The 20,754-nt window shown below is 40.4% G+C and overlaps 1 protein-coding gene across 1 annotated transcript in view; it reads right to left on the bottom strand.

The window, feature by feature from the left end:
- The window catches only part of RGS5 (regulator of G protein signaling 5), a 55,064-nt gene that overhangs the window by 18,588 nt on the left and 15,722 nt on the right, over positions 1-20,754 (bottom strand). Inside the window, exons 2-3 of the mRNA XM_040229993.1 lie at positions 6,813-6,923; positions 90-151 (exon numbers count right to left, since the gene is read on the bottom strand). Of these exons, the coding sequence (XP_040085927.1) occupies positions 90-151; positions 6,813-6,923 (173 nt within the window). The remainder of the gene's footprint in view (positions 1-89; positions 152-6,812; positions 6,924-20,754) is intronic.

Raw genomic sequence — 20,754 nt, 5'->3', positions numbered from 1 at the left:
ACCTAAAGCTGCCCTATTTTTGGGCTCTTTCCCCTGACCTTTAAAAAAATAATTCAAATTTATGGTTGTTCTTTTTTCCCCAAACTTACAGTTGTTCTGCAGGAGCTTGTCCAGGGAATCACGCCACTGCAGGGCCTCGTCCAGTGAGGGTCTAAATTAAGCATTAGAAAAAAAAAAAAGGAGACAGAAAAAGTTGCATTAGAAGAAAGTTAACCACATATGCCAAAAACGACTTGGACCTGCTTTTCTTTGAAATATTATAGTTGATGACATTCTCAGAAAAAGAGAGTTACAGTTGTTTTATTCTGATCAAGTGAGTTTGATGAGCTGGGTTTGATTTCCTATATCTATCTTGCACATTTTCATCTTTGTTGAACAATTTGGTTAGGGCTGTCCCTTTTCAGAATCAGAGTGTATTTGTCATGAAGCTGTGTCTTGATATTCTTGGGTATTCCATGACAGTGTCTCCAATTGTGGTCTTTTCTTTCCAAATGTAACTGAATAAAATCCAGTTTTCCTACTATGGGTCTTGAACTCATGTTCCCTGCTTCATCAGGGCTAAACTTTAAACACCAATTTAATCCACAGAGAGCACTTTTTTTCTGATCATTGCAGGATTTATTCATTTCACATATGCCTTTTCTCCCTGGCTTACAAGGAAATCTGCTTATTAAAGCTACAAAACTCCCAGTGGGAGATTATATGCTGACAACCAGATTTTAGAATCCAATAAAAAATAGATAAAACCGAATCTCAAATAATACAAACAAATCAACGGTACAAACTAAAGCATGCATTTAGGAAGAAGTTTGTACTGCATATGTATAACCAGGGACCCATGAGGCTCAGCCTTAGCCTGAGGTCACTCAAAGAGCATTTCTTTCACATTGACAGCCAATTGCCATCTCACTGGGGCTGATGGAAGATGCAAGGTGTGAAGCTGCCTCCTGGTGGGAATAGTATCATAGCAGGTCTACATTGAAAAAAATCTGGAATTAAAAAAAAATGTCGAGGGGTACTTCTCTGGTGGTCCAGTGGTTAAGACTCTGCACTTCCAGTGCACGGAATGCAGCTCGATCCCTAGCCAGGGCATGTGGTTCTATCCCTACTAAGGTCCCATATGCCGCATATCATGGGCAAAATTTTTCTTAAAACGCAGGTGCATTTTCCTGCCCAAACAGAACAGGATAATGTTTTTTCTTCTTCTTCTTCTTTTTTTTTAAGATTTTCTCTTTCTGGGAAGAAAAGTGGTAAGACTGTGAATCAGTTCAGTTCAGTCATTCAGTCGTGTTTGACTCTTTGCGACCCCATGAACTGCAGCACACCAGGCTTCCCTGTCCATCACCAACTCCCAGAGTCCACCCAAACTCATGTCCACTGAGTCGGTGATGCCATCCAACCATCTCATCCTCTCCTGTCCCCTTCTCCTCCTGCCCCCAATCCCTCCCAGCATCAGGGTCTTTTCCAATGAGTTAACTCGTTGCATGAGGTGGCCAAAGTATTGGAGTTTCACCTTCAGCATCAGTCCTTCCAATGAACACCCAAGTTTGATCTGCTTTAGGATGGACCAGTTGGACCTCCTTGCAATTCAAGGGACTCTCAAGAGTCTTCTCCAACACCACAGTTCAAAAGCATCAATTCTTTGGTGCTCAGCTTTCTTCACAGTCCAGCTCTCACATCCATACATGACCACAGGAAAAACCATAGCCTTGACTAGATGGACCTTAGTCGGCAAAGTAATGTCTCTGGTTTGAATATGCTATCTAGGTTGGTCATAACTTTTCTTCCAAGGAGTAAGCGTCTTTTAATTTCCTGACTGAAATCACCATCTGCAGTGATTTTGGAGCCCCCCAAAAAAGTCTGACACTGTTTCCACAGTTTCCTCATCCATTTCGTATGAAGTGATGGGACCAGATGCCATGATCTTCGTTTTCTGAAAGTTGAGCTTTAAGCCAACTTTTTCACTCTCCACTTTCACTTTCATCAAGAGGCTTTTGAGTTCCTCTTCACCTTCTCCCATAAGGGTGGTGTCATCTGCATATCTGAGGTTATTCATATTTCTCCCAGCAATCTTGATTCCAGCTTGTGCTTCTTCCAGCCCAGCGTTTCTCATGATGTACTCTGCATATAAGTTAAATAAGCAGGGTGACAATATACAGCCTTGACATACTCCTTTTCCTATTTGGAACCAGTTGTTGTAAATAAGCCCAAAATGGGAGTAACAAACTTGATTAATCTTTAGTGGTTTCATTTCCTGACTAGAAACACAGATGTAATGAATCAAAAACTCAACAAGAATTCCTTGGAAATTTATTTTTAACAAGAAACTACCTTCTCGCCTCCCTTTTTCTGTTGGTTAAAGGAACACAGGGAGGAGAGAGGAGAACTGACATGAGGAAGGAATTACAAGCATGCCCCTATATTTTTCTGCCTCATTTTATTTCTAACCAGAAAAGGAGCTATTTTCTACAGGTCAATAACTCCTCTGGACTCTTCTATATTACCTCATACTGAGAATTTCTCCTTTGCATATAGTATTTTGTACCTACATTTATTTTTCACATATAGCCTTATCCATCTTAATTTTTTTCACTACAGTCGGTTTAGTATTATGCATATGAAACCCACCAAGTCTTTATTGATTGCTGACAGAAACAAGAAGACATTAAATAATTGAATAAAAGAAACAGAGCAAAGGGAAGACTGAATTGCCTTCTGCTTTTATAAATACCGTTGTAAAATGAAGTCACCTTCCTGTCCTCCATCTCCTCAGGCTAGTGTGGAGGGGCTCAGGGAGAAGAAATGGCAAGAGCAGGCGCACCAAACTCAGGCACGTTACCACATCCAATTTGTCTCAAATGGTTTGCTAGAATGAGACTAATGGTCACTATCAGCAGCACATCACAGCCAAGATTAAATTCCTGAAAACGATGTGTGCAAAACTTGCTTGGGGGTAATATCAGTCCAAATTGATTCAAGGACACAGTCAAGCAGAATACATCGCCCACAGCATGAAGCTTGGTACTCTGATTACCAGCCTAGGAGGTGCCACAGGTTCATCCTGTCCTGATTCTCAGAATTTGCCATTAAATCTGACTTCTTTGAAACAAGATAGGTGCAGATCTAAATGACCAGTAAGTATCCTGGTTTACAAGGTCATTGCTGACCACAGAGAGTGGACATGGAGTTTCTGTCTGTGGATGTGGAGGAGAGGAGGAAACCAGTCCAAATGAAAGGCAAGATAAACATTTATAGAGATGCTTAACTGTTTTATAATAGCCAGCGTAAATGCCACTTGGTCCAGGAAGTGATGATCTCAACTGGAAGAGCTCTCTCCCTCTACTGAACTCTTACCATGTTTACTTTTTGAATCTCCTACAAGGCAATGATACTCACTGCCTAGATGAGCATACTCACTGCCTAGATGCCATAGCTTGTTAGTCACAGAGAGATTTTTCCATTCTACTTGTCTGATAGTGCATTCCCTGAAGCATTAATCTGCCTTGCAATATGCATGTCATATTAACACATAAATTAATAATGGTTCAGTTTGCCCAAGTTTAGTCTAATTTATGAAAGCTACAAATTACCCAAAAACTTAGAGTATAAGTATTTTAGCCCCATGAACCATGACTATAGCTATAAGCAACTCTGGCACTTCCTTAACTAGAACCATGGGAGAATATTTTATTCTCTCTAAGCACTGATGGTTTTCTTTTTTATTTTCTTCATAAAAAAAATCTACATAGTCTCTGGCACATATTTAAACTTGCTTGATAATGTTCTCGCTCTTGACAAGAAAAATGAAATCCAGGTGATTTACTGGCATTTAAGTGCCTGTTCAGCTCTCCCCTCTTTCCTGCAATATGTCTGCTCACGTCCAGCCTCAAGTTCATAGACATTTATTGAGGTTTCACCCCAGGACCAGCAGTGAGCTGAGCACTGCGGATGGGGATACAAATAAACACACCTGCCACTTTTTGATGTCTATGCATGGGTCAGACATTGTGCATCCATCTTTAATCCTCACAACAAAGCTCACTTTGCAGTTTACCAGGCTGGAGTATGTGTAGGACAACACTTTCTAATTGTTCTCCGCTATGCACAGTCCAGGAACTTTTACATGTACAGGTCATTCTAGAGTTATAAAATGGTAAGACAATAACAAAAAAGTAGGTAAAAATTAGTGACCTTGACAGAGAGAAAAGGAACATCTAGAATATAAAATAAACTACAAAAATATCTACATCATCTCCTAAGCATTTTGCAATTGATTATTTCATGAGCCATGATCACAGTTATCATAAACTATATTTTCATGGTTTCATGACATGTTTATTGTTTATTATGAGGACCTATAGTGGAGTCTTAGGGAATGCTCACATATACAGGGAGGGCAAAAGTGGGATCCTTTAGAGAGAGAGAGGGCAGGGGGAGAATTTAAAGTTATAAGTTAAGGAGGAGAGATTTAAGATGGTCAACTGGTGAACAGAGTCATATTCAGCCCACAAGTCAGGAGTTAGCCCTTAATGATAACAGTTTCAGTGAAGTAGTAAGGTTTAGACCTGATAAAGGGAGTTAAAGAAGAAATGGAAGGCAGTGATTTTCCATTCCTAGAGTTATCCAATGAAAACAAAAGGAAGGGATAGGAATAGAAGAGGTCAAATGCTTGTGGCTGGGGGTGGCAGGGTGCACGTTTTTCAGAGCGGAGCATGGGACTTGTTTGTTCTAGTGGAAAACAGTCCAGAGGGGGAAAAAAGAAGTCAAGAGTACTAAAATGGTAACAGAAGCTGGCCTTGGGCAGGAGGGATATAGGCAACTTTTTTTCTATTTTTTCCAATGGGTCAATTTTTTATTTTTCTAATGAGAAGAATGAAATTATATTTAAAAAAGAGCAAATGCTTTTTTTTTTAAGGGACTGCTTTTTATAAAAGATGAGAGGAGTTAAAAATACCTTCCATCCGGAGAAAGTCTATTTTCTCTTCTGAGATTTATTTTCTTCTCCTTGAGAAGAACGTGGGTAAAAAGAAAAAATTACAGAGAATCTTGAAAGTGAGGAGAACAGAGATCAGTTGAGCTCATGCAGAACACAGTCTTCTCCTGCTAGTTAAAAGGCATGGAAATGTGCCAAATATAAGGTAGTGAAAGGGGTTTAGGAGTTTGGCAGAAGATGGGAAAGCTTTGTAGTGGTCACTGTTAAAAATGCAGTAAGAGACACACAAATATTCTCTAGGGATAAGGATTTTTCCAAAACAATTGAAACTTCTGGAAGAAAAAGGGGGCTGGAAGACAAGAGAAGAAAATAATCCAGTAAACGTCAGCCTCAGGTTTTCTTCCAAAACTGCTTCTCCCTGAATCCCTGTTCAGCCAAATAATTCAAGTATCTATGTGGGATATTAAAGCCGAGAATCAAAGCAGAAAACGTAGCACTATATTTATTTTTTAAAAGTTAATTCTAACAGATCAATAACCTCCACATTGTTTATTTCGAAACAGACTTTTTGATCTTTTGCTATAATGAAATATGGTTCTTATTCTCTCCCAGTGCCTGGTTCCTGCTCTCCACATTAAATTAACTTCCCTTTTTCTAAATGCAGAAAATTCAATTATGCCTCACTTCCGGTTTGGGATCACTTTGAAGTAATAAAAGGAGGAGAGTGGAAATATCCACTTAGATTGATGAAAAAAAATTTAAAAGGAATAACCCATCTCTCTAGCTCTCAACCAATCCAACTACATTAGTGTAAAGGTCATTTGGAGAAAAGATTGGCCAATTTATACAAATGCTAAATTTTAAAAGAAATGGAGGTTCAAAGGCATTCCTCTATTTTTACCACACTTCTGTGATCTCTGCAAAGCTTTTAGGTAGCAGAATGAAGGGTCTTGAATACATTTAGCTCTTCTTCTCACTTTCCTTTCTTGATTTTAGGGGTATCATTGTTTTAAAGAAAAGATGGAGTGTATTTGTCTAGTTAGTCATCGGCTGTGTAGTTCGTGGACCAAGAGTAAACATCGTGAATACTGTGAGTAGTGATATTAAGTTACAGTGATGTCAATGAAATTGTGGATTAGGTTCACTGCCATAACATCTTGAATCTTTGGAATTATAGTTTCCCCCCATGCCTAAATATGTGGGGGTGGTGGGGGAAGACTGCAGAAGTCCTGTAGAAATATTAATTTACGGACTAGGGAAGAGCTGTTTGATGTACTTTAAATAGAAGCATCTGGTCAAGTATTCATTCCTGCACCAAGGAACAGTCTTTATTTCCTCTGTGGGACCTTGAAGGGCCAATGAGTTGGAGAAGCAACTATTAGACTTAATTGTCTGTCTTGATGCCAGCCTCTTCTTGAGGGAACTGTTCCCACTTATATCTCCTTGCTGAGGAAGCAGTCTTGGATATTTCCAGAGCAGGTGAGCATCTGGTCATTGTAATTAATTGGATCAAGAATCCTCACCTCACCCAAGGACAGCAAGTGAACAGGTATTTTTAACTATACTTTTGTGTCAGAAGTAACTGATGAGGTGACTGGTGTCATTTTATAAGATATGGCCCATCTCTCCAACGATGTCCCAAGATGGGGTCTTATCTTTTTTGTTTAAGCATCCTGCCAGTAAGCAATATTATGCTCCATATACAGGAGAGTGTAAAAAAAAAAAAATTCCTGTTTATCAATACAAACCAACTCTCTGAGGACTCTTATGTTCCTTGGTGAGTCACTGAAGGGAGTAATTCTACAGAGGGATGGTTCTCTCCACTTGAAGAATAGCCATCCTCCAGAGGTAGAGAGTGGAATCCATAATCATGACTCACTTCTGGGTCTTGGCTGGCTTCTCCGGCTTCTCATTGTATGGAATGACAAGGTCAATGGCAGATTCCGGCTTCTGGAGGAGAATTCCCAACTTGATCTTAATCTCCTTGGCCCTGAAAAAAGAGACATATGAGGGGAAAAGGACACTGTATGAGCATAGAGATCTACAAAAGAGATTTCTTTCCATGTCAGAGAAACAAAAATGAAGAAAAAACCATTTCACTGTGGTGGTGGAAAGAATACTAAAATAGAAATTGGGATACATAAAGTTCTAATAACACTTACCAAGCTCTTAATACATCCCTGGATAATATGTGTTATCTCATTTTAATCTCAATTGTTTCATATGCACTTTTTCACATTATAAATAGCAGATACTATAGTATTCCCACTTTACAGATGAAGAAACTAATGACAGAGAATTCGAATAACTTAAGATAACCCAGCCAGTATGTGATAGAAATGGACCTGACCCCAAGCTGTCTGATTTTAAATTCACAAGTGCCTACCAGTCTTCTGAGGGCTCTGGTTCTAGCTCCACCACTAATTAGACATGTAACATTTGGAAAAAGGTAATCTTTTTTTTTTAAATTGCCAGACCTCAGTTCCCTCATCTGTAAAATGACAGTTAACCTAGATGTTTCCTTTAACCATTTCCAGCTATAAAGTTAAATTATTCTGCTTTATGATTAATTCTCTATAAAATGTTCTTTTACATGTATTTGATTTTTTGCACCCTTTTGCCCATTGTTCCACAATGGTTCTTGTAGCAGTATCCTCTATGCAGTAAGCCTTCAGTAGATGAGTATTAAATATCAAGGGACTGTAACAGCATTATACTACTCCTTTCTGTCTTCAATATTTTAGTGAATATATGTGATCACAAGTCTAGGCATGTCTCCATCCTAGGATACAACTCTTTTTATGCCCAATTTCAAAACTAACTTCCTAAATTACTCATTATTTTCTCAGAAGTCTGAATTCATAAAGCGCCAAGCAGATCTTAAAAATTAATCCATATGACAAGCCATTGTATATTGACCCAAAAAGCTGTCCTTTCACTGCCACCTTAGCACTTCACTCTTGCTTTTAAGCTATGGTTTATCATATTGCAGGACTTCCTGGTGGCTCACTGGTGAAGAATCTGCCTGCTGGTATAGGAAACGCAGACTTGATCCCTGTCTGGGAAGATCCCCTGGAGAAGGAAATGGCTAGCCACTTCAGTATTCTTGTCTGGGAAAATCCTATGGATAAGAGGAGCATGGCAGGCTACAGTACACGAGATTGCAAAGAGACACGCATGACTTAGCGACTGAACAATTATCATACTGCATTGTGGTTACTGACTTATGTGTCTGTTTCCCAAGCTGGATATAAGACCTCTTTGCAGGAGGGAATTGAGTCTTAAATACCTTTTAACTCCTGTGTACAGCATGAAGCTTGGCAGCATAGTCAACTTTCAGAAATATTTGCCAAAGTGAAATAAACATATCTTGATTTTTGTTCCTTACAAATTTGCTAACATTTATCTCCCAGTCAATGCTGATCATAATCAAAGTTCTCAGAGAGCTGTAATGGGATTGTGATGCCATGTTGAGGTCTGATAGAATTGTGTTACTATAAACACACTTCATTCATTCACATGAAGATGATGCTGAGGCAATTAAAAAATATAAAATACATGAGATTAGCAATTATGGACACTAGGGAGAAAAGGAAATGTATTGTATAACTTTATAAAATCATAGATATTCAATCATATCATAGGTTCCTTTAGTATAGGAAATGTGATTTTGGAATTATTGGTCACTTCCACATGTCTTTCCAAATAGGAAAAGAAGTATGTCAAGGCTGTATATTGTCACCCTGCTTATTTAACTTCTGTGCAGAGTACATCATGAGAAATGCTGGGCTGGAAGAAGCACAAGCTGGAATCAAGATTGTCGGGAGAAATATCAATAACCTCAGATATGCAGATGACAGCACCCTTATGGCAGAAAGTGAAGAGGAACTCAAAAGCCTCTTGATGAAAGTGAAAGTGGAGAGTGAAAAAGTTGGCTTAAAGCTCAACATTCAGAAAACGAAGATCATGGCATCTGGTCCCATCACTTCATGGGAAATAGATGGGGAAACAGTGGAAACAGTGTCAGACTTTATTTTTGGGGGCTCCAAAATCACTGCAGATGGTGACTGCAGCCATGAAATTAAAAGACGCTTACTCCTTGGAAGAAAAGTTATGACCAACCTAGATAGCATATTCAAAAGCAGAGACATTACTTTGCCAACAAAAGTCCGTCTAGTCAAGGCTATGGTTTTTCCAGTGGTCATGGATGGATGTGAGAGTTGGACTGTGAAGAAGGCTGAGTGCCAAAGAATTGCTTTTGAACTGTGGTGTTGGAGAAGACTCTTGAGAGTCCCTTGGACTGCAAGGAGATCCAACCAGTCCATTCTGAAGGAGATCATCCCTGGGATTTCTTTGGAAGGAATGATGCTAAAGCTGAAGCTCCAGTACCTTGGCCACCTCATGCAAAGAGTTGACTCATTGGAAAAGACTCTGATGCTGGGAGGGATTAGGGGGCAGGAGGAGAAGGGGATGACAGAGGATGAGATGGCTGGATGGCATCACTGACTCGATGCGCGTGAGTCTGAGTGAACTCCGGGAGTTGGTGATAGACAGGGAGGCCTGGCGTGCTGTGATTCATGGGGTCGCAAAGAGTCGGACACGACTGAGCGACTGAACCGAACTGAACAGGACCTACTGTCTGGCATAAACCAACTCAGATACCACACTATAGCAGATTGAACTCAGTGGTGCACAGCATTGTGGCTGAACTGAAAATGTTCTGCTAAGCAAGCTTATATAAAACATGAGAAGAAGAAAAAGCATCAGTTTGATTCCAGACTTTACAAGTTGCCTAAATTATCTAATGTTTAGTTTTTTGCCTAGAAATTGGGACTAATAAAATATTACATACTCACAGAATTTTGTGATGATTTAATACACTGATGAATGTGAATCTCTTAGAGCAGTATTTGGCATGTAATACTGCTTCTTCAAAGTTAGTTCTAACTACACAATCATTCTTTTCCAGCCAAATTCAAGCCATGTTCCCTAGCTTTGAGTACCAAAGTAAAACATTCAAAAACTTCCCACATGTTACTAAGAATTAATACATCCACTTCCTCCCATATTCTACCTCTAGAGACAAGAGCTGCCAATTTTATATTTATCTGAAGGAAGAAAACAGTATTTGGCTGTGAAAATGCGGGCTGTGTGTGTGGCTACCCTCTGCTGGCCAGTGTTTAGAACTACAACCAGAAACACTAGGCTCACCTTTTCCACCAAGACAGGGTAACCTACCTAGACCTTGAAGAGTTCCATCCAGGATACCTCTCCTCCTGGTCCCATAGGCCCCTCACTTCCTGACCATAGGAGAAGGCATGAAGCAATTGTTTCACTTGACCCAATAGTTCACTCACTAATATTTAGATAAAGATTATCTGTGCTGTGCTTATTTGTGTCCGACTCTGCGACCTCGTGGACTACAGCCCAACCAGGCTTCTATGTCTATGGGGATTCTCCAGGAAAAAATACTGGAGTGGGTTGCCATGCCCTCCTCCAGGGGATCTTCCCAATCGAACCGAGGTCTCCTGCATTGCAGGCTGCTTGGTTACCATCTGATCCACCAGGGAACGTTTTTCGTGTTTTGCTTTTTCCTCCCTCTCAACTTCTATTTCTTTTTCTCTTTTGCACCACTTGCCTTTGTAAAAGGCAGAGAGATATTTGTGTTTGATTGCCTAGTGAAAGAGTAAGTTGGACACGAAGAGGTTATTAGAATGAAGGTGTTGAACTTTTTAAAATTTTGTTTATTCATTACTACTTTGCTCCTTGATGGTGTTTACTGCGTCATCAGTATGCAGAAAACAAACACTCAGAGAGTTTTGCCTTTACCTGCAAGGTGTTAACAGTCTATTGATGTCTCCAGCTTGTGAACAAGCACAGTGGCTGTTCAAGAAGAGGGCAGCAGAGCACCGCTGGAGAAGCCCAGTGCTCATAAGGAGAAGCCAGGAGGGCTTCTCAGAAAAGGCAAGGGTGGAATAGCAGTCAGCAAGGTGGATAAGAAAAGGCTGGGACTTCCGGGGTAGGAAGACAATGTTCATATCATTTGAAAGCGTTAGTCGCTCAGTCGTGTTCGACTCTTTGTGACCCCATGAACTGTAGCCCTCCAGGCTCCTCTATCCATGGAATTCTCCAGGCAAGAATACTGGAGTGGGTTGCCATTCCCTTCTTCAGGGGATCTTCCTGACCCAGGAGCTGAGCCTGAGTCTCCCACGTTGCAGGCTGATTCTTTACTGAGCCACTAGGGAAGTCCATTTTAAGGGATGCAAAAGTGCTTCTGCATTGCCTGAGTGTAAATTAATTGGAGAGCAGAAAGCAATATTGATGAAGTCTGTTCACTCTGTCTCCTCTTCCTGATAGAAGGATGGATGAGGGAGGAACCTCTGTGTAGTATGCAGCCTTCAGCAAATTCGGTATGAAAGACCGAAAAGAGGTAAAATTATTGAAATTTGCCTTCAAAGAGGGCATCCTATCTTATAAACCTGTTTCAAATTTTTCTTTGCTAACTCTTTCAGATGCATTTACTTATTTAAAAATACTGTCTATAAATGGTGGTTAAATTCTCCAAGACATCCTACAAAAGCCTTTTAAAACCAGAGTGAATCAGAACTCTTGTATAATTTTATCTATATCATTATTTAAACTTGTCTTTTTGAAAGATCATCTGGAAATCAACTGTCATTTGTAGTATTGCCTATAGAAAATCACATTTCACTTCCTCCGAGTAGAGAAACACACGAGAACATAAGATTACTCTTTTCCTCATACTCGCCCTGGGGATGTAATGGAGAAAGGAAGTGCAGTGCTTCAGAAAATACTTCTTTCTATGGTTCAGTGTAGGTTCAAATGTATGACGTTAAAATGTCAGTGTACTTGAGAAGTCCATTTGATTGAACTAGGATTTTGAGAGAATACAGAGAGTGAATAATATTACTGTTTCTCTTATAAAACAATAAAAGTTTAAAAGCTGAACAGTTTGACTGATGCTGAGGTAGAACCCACTTGAAATACCTTACTGTTTTTGGAAGAATAAACAGCGTTACTACATTTGTTTTTCTCCTTAAGATTCCTGGATTACTTTGACTCCACTTTTACCCCTTCCTCCCCACCATAGTGACACATACAGATATGGGAATGAAACAACAACAACAACTGGAAAATCAAGCAAAAAAAAAGCTCAAACCTTTCTATTTATTTCCCCCCTTAAAAAACACAAGGCTTCCCTGTGGCTCAGCTGGTCTAGAATCTGCCTGCAGTGCGGAAGACCTGGGTTTGATCCCTGGGTTGGGAAGATCCCCTGGAGAAGGGAAAGGCTACCCACTCCAGTATTTGGCCTGGAGAATTCCATAGACTGGATAGTTCATGGGTTTGCAAAGAGTCAGACACGACTGAGCAACTTTCACTTCACTTTAAAAACAAGCTTGAATGTATCTGACATTCATTTAATGTTAAAACAACTCCATCCAGAGAAGGAAACTTTCTAATGTGACTTCAACTCAGTCTTTGGCTCTATTTGACTGCCCATCAGGCAGTTTTCCTAGCCTCATTACATTAAGGCTTGTTAACAGGAACCGAGTCATTTCTCCTCTCGTCTCACCCCCAGCCTTGCTATCCTTTGGTTTTACAAAGAAAAACTTGTTTTGAAATAAAATCATTGGAAATGCCTGGGTGAAAATTTTAATTAAGGGTTCAGAGGAAGATAATCTTTTCCCTAGATGACTCACATTAGTGATTTCAAACTGAAAAGAGTTTAAATAATTGTATGGTTGTGAAATTTTAAATCTGTCCCTTGTGTGGGTGGGTATGTTTTCAAAAGGCCCTGGGCCACCTCAGTCCTTCCGACTAATTGGTGAATTGAGGGAAAACTCTTACCTTTTAAGGCGAATAAGTGTGGAAAACAGTACAAGCAATCACTAAAACAAAAATATAGCAGAATGTTTTAACATGCAATTATGTTCAAATAAACTTTGTCAATAACCAACTATATATAAAGCCCTGTGCTGGGTGTTTCGAGGGTTACAAAGACATCCCTTGCCTAAGAGACACGTGGGGCAGGTGAGGGTAGGACACATACGTGTAAACTATTTGCTAGATACTTTTGTAATCATGGATAAAAGTGCCGGGGATATATTAAAAAAAAAAAAAAAAAAAAAGGCCCTAGCCTCACGGAGCTCCAATGTGATAACATGAAAACCAACACGTGCTCCAACAGCTGCTCCTACTATACTCTCTACAGCCCTCTGTATTGTGCATCTGTGGTCTTTGACAATTTACCTTATATCTCTGCATATTTATTTGAGTACCGTCTGTCCCTCTCCCACTAGAATGTCAGGTCCCAAGAAGAGGGTTAATATCTGTTTTGTTCACAACTTCAGGCCAGGGCCGGGCACTTAACAGGCATGTAATAAGGATTTACTATGCAAACTGATGCATCAGCAAATGAATGAATGAATTGCTAGGTTATAGTAAAACTGCATTTTGGAGTGGGTGGGTGAAATACTGGGATGAGGCACAGGATAAGTCATCAAGGACTAGGCTGTCTCTGCTTTGGTTAACTGGGAGAGGTTAGGGTCATTAAATGACTTAAAGGACTCTCACTGAATTCAATTTCTGTCTGAGAAGTTGGAAACAGACAAGTGAGGGCTCAAACTGAGTCTGCTCTTCAGTCCCTCACACCAGGTAGAAAAGGCAGGCAGGGTAATTACAGTCATTAACAGTCTGAGTAGAATCCATTATGAGGCCAAAATTTATCAGGTTTTACTTAAACAGAAGTAGCCCCGAGGCATGGACTAGTTCTGAGGTGGGACGTATGTTTTGAACAGCCAGGGAAGAAGACAGGATGGAAGAAAATCGGGAAGTATAGGACAGGATTTTACAACACATTTCCAAAAGAAGTGTCCTAACCTGTCCCCTGTGAAGGACAATCCAATTTAAAGCCAATCCAACTTAGATCTGTGTTGTTGGCCACAGGAAGGTGTACACATCAGAGAAGCACATCTGTTCCAGGCTTCTGCCTCCTGAAGAAACACTAGAAACCTTGTTTCTACAGGGGCAAAAAGGACACGACCTTTCTTGGCCCCGAAAAAGAAATGTAATAAATACCCATGAAAGATAAATAAAAGTTCCTAAAGCACTTGTTTTCAATAAGACCACAGCTGGAGAGTACTGGCAACCGGATTGGAAAAGCAGAGGAATAAAGGTGCTCTCTGAGTTCTTGCTGCCGAGATCCAAGTCATGTAGACAGAACCCCAGCAGAGGCTGATGGAGAGAAGGGGGCCCAGGGCGCGTGTGTTCACTGTGCTGGACCCACCTAGAGAGATTCATTTGGTTCAAGACTGGACAAGCCTTCTTGTTGGCTATTCATTGAAAACTTGATATCAGTAGAGTTTGTCTCTCATGAGAGACAAGGGTGATCTTGAAAAACCTCAGAAAAACATAAGGAAACATCACTGGAAAGTCAGGTCAATTCTCAAACTCCACAGGATCCCCCTTAAAATTAAGATTGATTCTCTCATGCAGGGAGAAGGCCCTCCAGGGTCATTTTGGTGGAGAGAGAATGTATAAATTTGGCATCTACCATTTTCCTGAAATAACCTTCTTCTATCTGAACTAAAGAAAATCCACTCATTGCTTATCAGAAAGTGGAAGAGTAATTTACTAATGTACTGAGATACCATGTTAAAGCATGCATTTATTTTTTTTACCTGACATATATTATTAATATGATACATTATGGAAAATGACTCTGGCTTACTTAATATGAAATACTCCTTAGTTGTCCAAATGATAGAATGATGAAGAAAACACTAAAGCATGCGCAGTATTATTATTACTCATGCATTAGGATGTAACTCCAAAGTGACAGCTCCGTTTCCAGATACAACTGAATCATCCCTGGTAGCGCTGTAAGTTTTTGCTTATATTAAATGAATTAAATAGCCAGCACTGTCACATTACATGATGGCTAAAAAAAATTGAATTGACACCGTCAGTTGTGCCCAATGGATGCATGGATGCATAGAAGTTACATTTGTCTATTGTAACCTCTCAACATTTAATGTTTTCTGATCTCTTCATTTGGGTTTCCCAAGTGGCTCAGGCGGTAAAGAATCTGCCTGCTAATGCAGGGGTCCCAAGACATTGGTTCGATCCTTGGGTGGGGAAGATCCCCTGGAGAAGGAAATCCACTCCAGTAATTCTTGCCTTGAAAAATCCCACGGACAGAGGAGCCTGACTGGCTACAGTCCACGGGGTCACAAAGAGTCGGATACGACAGCACACACACGCAAAAGGCACACAACCTCTTCTTTCAGTAAGTTCTTGTAATAACAGCTACTTTCATTCTTAACTGGCCCGGATTAACTCAGCATTAGGGCCCTAGACAGGCAACCTGCCGTAAAAGACTGTGGATCTCATCTACAAGCCGATTGACTTTATCTCATAGATTCACATTGAGATAGAAAAGACTGGCCTTAGTAGCTTCTCCTTTTGCTCAATTATTTATTCAACAAATTAAAAGTATGTTTATTAAACGCTTGCCATGTGCCATAGACTATTACAGGTTTTGAAATTCTTGTGAAACACAAAGACAAGATCCTCTCACAGAGTTTACGTTTCAGTTGGGTGAGACAAACACAAAATCAGGAATCCAAACAGTGAAATGAAAACTTTCAGCTGCTTGTAATTGCTACCGTGTGACACTGTGTAAGCATTACCTTCGACTATTTGCCCTAATCACAGTGGTCAGCAGGCTTGTGAAAAAGACCACAGTCCAGGGGTGGCTGCTATAGGTACCTTAGCTGTCCTTACAGAGGGAAGGCCCCACCAGATGCCTTGTCAATTACCAGAGCACGTTAGAAGTGAGTTTTTACTCATAGATTTGTTCATTAGAGAATGAGCTCTCTACAGTCACAATGATGGTCAAATCATTTGTACTGATGATACTATTGTGGAAACTCACATCCACCCCATAGAAAGGTTATAAGGATGTAAATAGCTCTTCACTCTTAGAGATGGCACCTGTGACTTCATTCCTAAGTCGTCCTCTATCCCCTTGATTCAGAGGTTTCTTGTTGACTGATACCAACTACAAAGGTATTAGAATCCCACCTCAGGGGCTTCCCTGGTAGCTCAGGGGTAAAGAAGCCACCAGCCAATGCAGGAGACACAGGTTCGATCCCTGGTCTGGGAAGATCCCATATGCTGAGGAGCAGCTAAGCCCGTGTGCTACAAATACTGAGCCCGTGCTCTAGAGCTGCGGAGCCCCTGTACCTCAGCTACTGAAGTTTGCGCACCCAGAGCCCATGCGCGACAATAGGAGAAGCCACTGCGATGAGGGGCCTCTGCGCCACAACTAAAGAAAAGCCTGTGCAGCAACGAGGGCCCAGCATGGCCAAAAACAAACTTTAAAAATAAAAATAAAAGAATCCCAGCTCAGAATTTTATTGTCAGAGTAAAATTTTCCTGCAAGTTATAGTCAGAGCACAAAGAATAAGCCTTTATTAAAAGTACAGAACAAGTTGTATAAATATTTTGCACCAATGTTAACAATTATATGGCTGAGTAAGTATGGAACATTGGGTTTCATTATACATATGGTGATCTTGCTTTTATAACCTGGTAGTGAAGCTGTGCCGGAGAAGGCAATGGCACCCCACTCCAGTACTCTTGCCTGGAAAATCCCATGGACGGAGGAGCCTGGTGGGCTGCAGTCCATGGGGTCGCGAAGAGTCGGACACAACTGAGTGACTTCACTTTCACTTTTCGCTTTCATGCATTGGAGAAGGCAATGGCAACCCACTCCAATGTTCTCGCCTGGAGAATCCCAGGGATGGGGGAGCCTGGTGGGCTGCCATCTATGGGGTTGCACAGAGTCGGACACGACTGAGGTGACTTAGCAACAGCAGCAGCAGCAGTGAAGCTGCGCAGAGAGAACTAAGCATCATCCACCACTAACCAGTAACAGCTAGCTACAATTATCTACAAAAAGAACCTAAGAGTGACAGGAATAAGTTGATTTAGGCTAGTTTTCAATAGCCACTTACAATCTATGGCATCGTAGGCAAGTTATATAATGTCTCTTGGGCTCAGTTACATCATCTGTAAAATGAGGAAAACATTACTACGTATGTGCTATAAAAAGTTTCCATGTGTGTGTATGAAATGATGCATGCAAAAGTTAGCCCAGTGCCTAGACATAAATGGCGTGCAGTGCACGGTAACCGTCATCATCATCTTTACTTAAATAACACCCATCTTGTTTCGCCTAGTATTACAGTTTATAGCAGTTACTCTTAACTTCTGGGATATTAGTATTTGATTTCATTAAGCTCATTTCTCTTCATGGGAGGAGTGAATTATATGCCATAAACACTACTTTCCTGGTGAAATCACAAAGATACTAAAGCGTGAGAACTGGGAAAAGTCAGAAGCAATTTCTGGTGACTCTATACTGGGGAAGATAGAAGGAAAGCTCCACGTTGAAAGCCAGGAAGATATTTGGGCTGCAAAGCAATGGTGAAAACAGAAAGTGAGGCCCTCACTCACTTAGAGGCAGCTGGGGAAAGTCTATCTTTGCAGCACCTTTGTTTGTTCCCTGTCGGTCAAATGCAGGCTGGGCATGGGAAGATAGATAGAGCCTGGTGATGTGTTGTCTTCCTCCATCACTTGAGGGAGAAACACACTGTGTCTCTCCACACCCCTGATATTTCCAAGTGTCACTGGACTTTCGTTCTAATCACATGATCCCTGAATCTAGGTGCAAGGACGCTAGCTGTGGGCAAGAGTTCCCTCCTCACGATACACAGGCAGAGAACAAGTGGCCTGCAGCAACTCTTAAAAATAACAAAGATAACATATAAAATATTAATGAATTGAGGTGTTAGTTCATGCTTTTTTTTCTATACTAATAGTTTTTCTTCTGACTTTCAAGAAGGTAGGTAGGGATTTGTGCTTTCTTACTTCTGAGGGAGTTGTGTTGTAAGGCCAAAAGCAGGTATTGATTGAAGATAATATCTCATTTCTAGCTTTTGTTTTCGAAGATCCTAAACTTGCAGGGGAGATACACTGGCTTGATCCTCAACTGAAATGTTGCTTTTGATGAGTGATAAAGAAAGAGGCAGAGAAACAGAGGGGGAAAGACAGAACCTCTGAGACAAGTTTACGGGACTCTGGTTTAGGGTTCTCTAGCTAATCAACACCCTACTCTACCCTGCCACACACACACATTTGTGGGACTCCAGGGAAATGCCAGGATCATAGAGAGGGACAGCTATATGGTGCTCATAATGAGACTTGACCTGGAGGTCCCGGCTTCACTCAAGCCTAATACCCAGACACAAGCAAGGATTCTTGGAATGACTTCAAGGCATTATGATGCTTCAAAAAAGAAAGATATAAATAACAATGTTGTTGTTCAACCACTAAATTGTGTCTGACTCTTTTCAACCCCATGGACTGTAGCATGCCAGACAGACTCCTCTGTCCTCTACTGTCTCCCAGAGTTTGCTCATGTCCATTGAATCGTGAATAATCATATCTGCCTTTTGAAAATTGTTCAAAAGTCATCCTTCTATAAGTGTGATAAAAAACCTTAAAAAAAAAAACCAGGAAGCATTCAAGAGAACTTACTCACCATATGGTTGATGAAACCATGGAAACTGAACTAAATGTGGCCAACTTTCCATTGCTGAAGAAAATTCACCAAGAAAAGACAAAACCAGCTGTTTTGGATAAGCTCTAAGTCATATGACATCTGGATCGGTCCAGATGATTTCATAAGATACTTTCCAGATCTCAAGTTCTTTATTATAGTCACAAGCAACATGTTGGATTTTGTTCAATCTTTCCCCTGCCCTTGGCAGAGAAAATACCCAACTCCTAACTGTGGCAAAACTCCCACCTCAGTTATATAACCGAAAGAATTTGCCAAGAAGTAGGATACAGGTCAAAGAGGCTGTTCTGAGAGAGAAAGTGAAGTGAAACTCTTCCCAGGAGAATGTGGCTAATGCCAAAATTAAGCAGCTTTTTTTCCTAAAAGGCAATAGCCAGTATAGCACAGTGGTTAGGGAATGAAGGTTGAAGTCAAACTGACCAGATTTATCTTACTATGTGCGTGACTTTTGGCAGATTTCTAAACATTACCTTGCCTCAGTTTTGTCATTTATAAACTAGAGATAATAATGATACCTGCCTCAAAAGTTTTTCATGGTGATGCAATTAGTTATTTTATATGAGATGCTTATAGTATTGCCTAGCACAGACAATGTAATCCATAAATGACAGGGACTATTATTATTATTTACTAACTCCTGTGCTAATGAAGGAACATGTCTAGCTTATTTACACACAAAAATGACAACTGTCAACATATAACAGTAGGAAGGAAACTTAGGAAAGAAATACTAAACAGTAATATTTGCCATTGACTAAACCCTGTTCTCAACTCTGTCACTCATTTGCTGGGTGAGCTTAAGAAATTTAAGTTCTCTTGTCTTCAGTCAAAAACAAGGAGAGAGGAAGGAGACAAGTTTAGTGAGAAAACCTCTAATATCTTCTTTAGCTATTATAAACTAAGACTTCAGGATTATCATACTCAACATCTTGAGAATATAAATGAGAAAGCCAGGACTTGAGATGTGAAATGACTTGTGAATGGCATGATGGATTCCTTTTCTCTTCCATCCTCCTTCCCAACATCTCATCAGTTCAGTTCAGTTCAGTCACTCAGTCATGTCCGACTCTTTGACACCCCACGGACTGCAGCACACCAGGCCTCCCTGTCCATCACCAACTCCCAGAGTTTACTCAAACTCATGTCCACCGAGTCACTGATGCCATCCAACCATCTGATCCTCTGTCATCCCCTTCTCCTCCTGCCTTCAATCTTTCCCAGCATCAGAGTCTTTTAAATGAGTCAGTTCTTCGCATCAGGTGGCCAAAGTATTGGAGTTTCAGCTTCAGCGTCAGTACTTCTAATGAATATTCAGGACTGATTATCCCAACATCCCATGTTTATCTGTAATTAGAATGTTCTCCTCATAATTTATAAACTCTCTGATTTACATTTGACTGTTTGTCTTCTTCATTTCCTATAGCTAATCTGTCACAAATATTGTTCAATTTTCCTAGAAAATTCTTTTACATGTGTCTTTTCTTCTCCATATCTAAATTCGGCACCTTTCTCCAGGCCTGAACTAGGATTCCCACCTCACGATTTCTATCTTTCCATTTGAATGTATCCTACACTCACTACCAGAGTACAAACAATTTTCTCCTTGTTTGTCATGGCTCTCTAGTATTTACGATGGTTCTCAAACTTGCATATGCACCCCAGTCACCAACATGTCTGGTTAAAACACAGATTTCTCAGACCCATTCCAGAACTTCTCATTCAAGAGGTCTGAAGTGGGGCCAAATATATAAATTCTCTGCTCCCAGGACCACATTTTGGAGTATCTCTGATCAACTGTATCAATTTCAAACATCATTTTCTTGCTTCTAAAGTCCTCCACTTCTAAGTTTCTTTCCCTTGGTTCCCCACAACTACTTGTGTACCTAATCCCAACGGCCAACTCTTTAACCCCCAAGCACACAATCTCTGCCTTCTTCCACTCATGTGACAATTAAAATTCTTCTAATGCTCTAAGACCAGAACGATCTCATTTTTTAAACCCTGAAACCTCCATAACTACTCCAGTCTGTAATGATTTATCTCTTCTCTAACATCAGATCACAAAACAGAAGAATATTTGATGGGCCTTACAGAGCTTTGAATTTGCTCTTCCCTTATTTTAAAAGTAAAACACTGAGATTTGTATAAGATC

Source organism: Oryx dammah, unplaced genomic scaffold (genome assembly GCF_014754425.2).
Source record: "Oryx dammah isolate SB20612 unplaced genomic scaffold, SCBI_Odam_1.1 HiC_scaffold_28, whole genome shotgun sequence".
Classification (NCBI taxonomy): Eukaryota; Metazoa; Chordata; class Mammalia; order Artiodactyla; family Bovidae; genus Oryx; species Oryx dammah.
The sequence above is the reverse complement of the archived record's forward strand: the minus strand, read 5'-3'. Positions and strand labels throughout refer to the sequence as shown.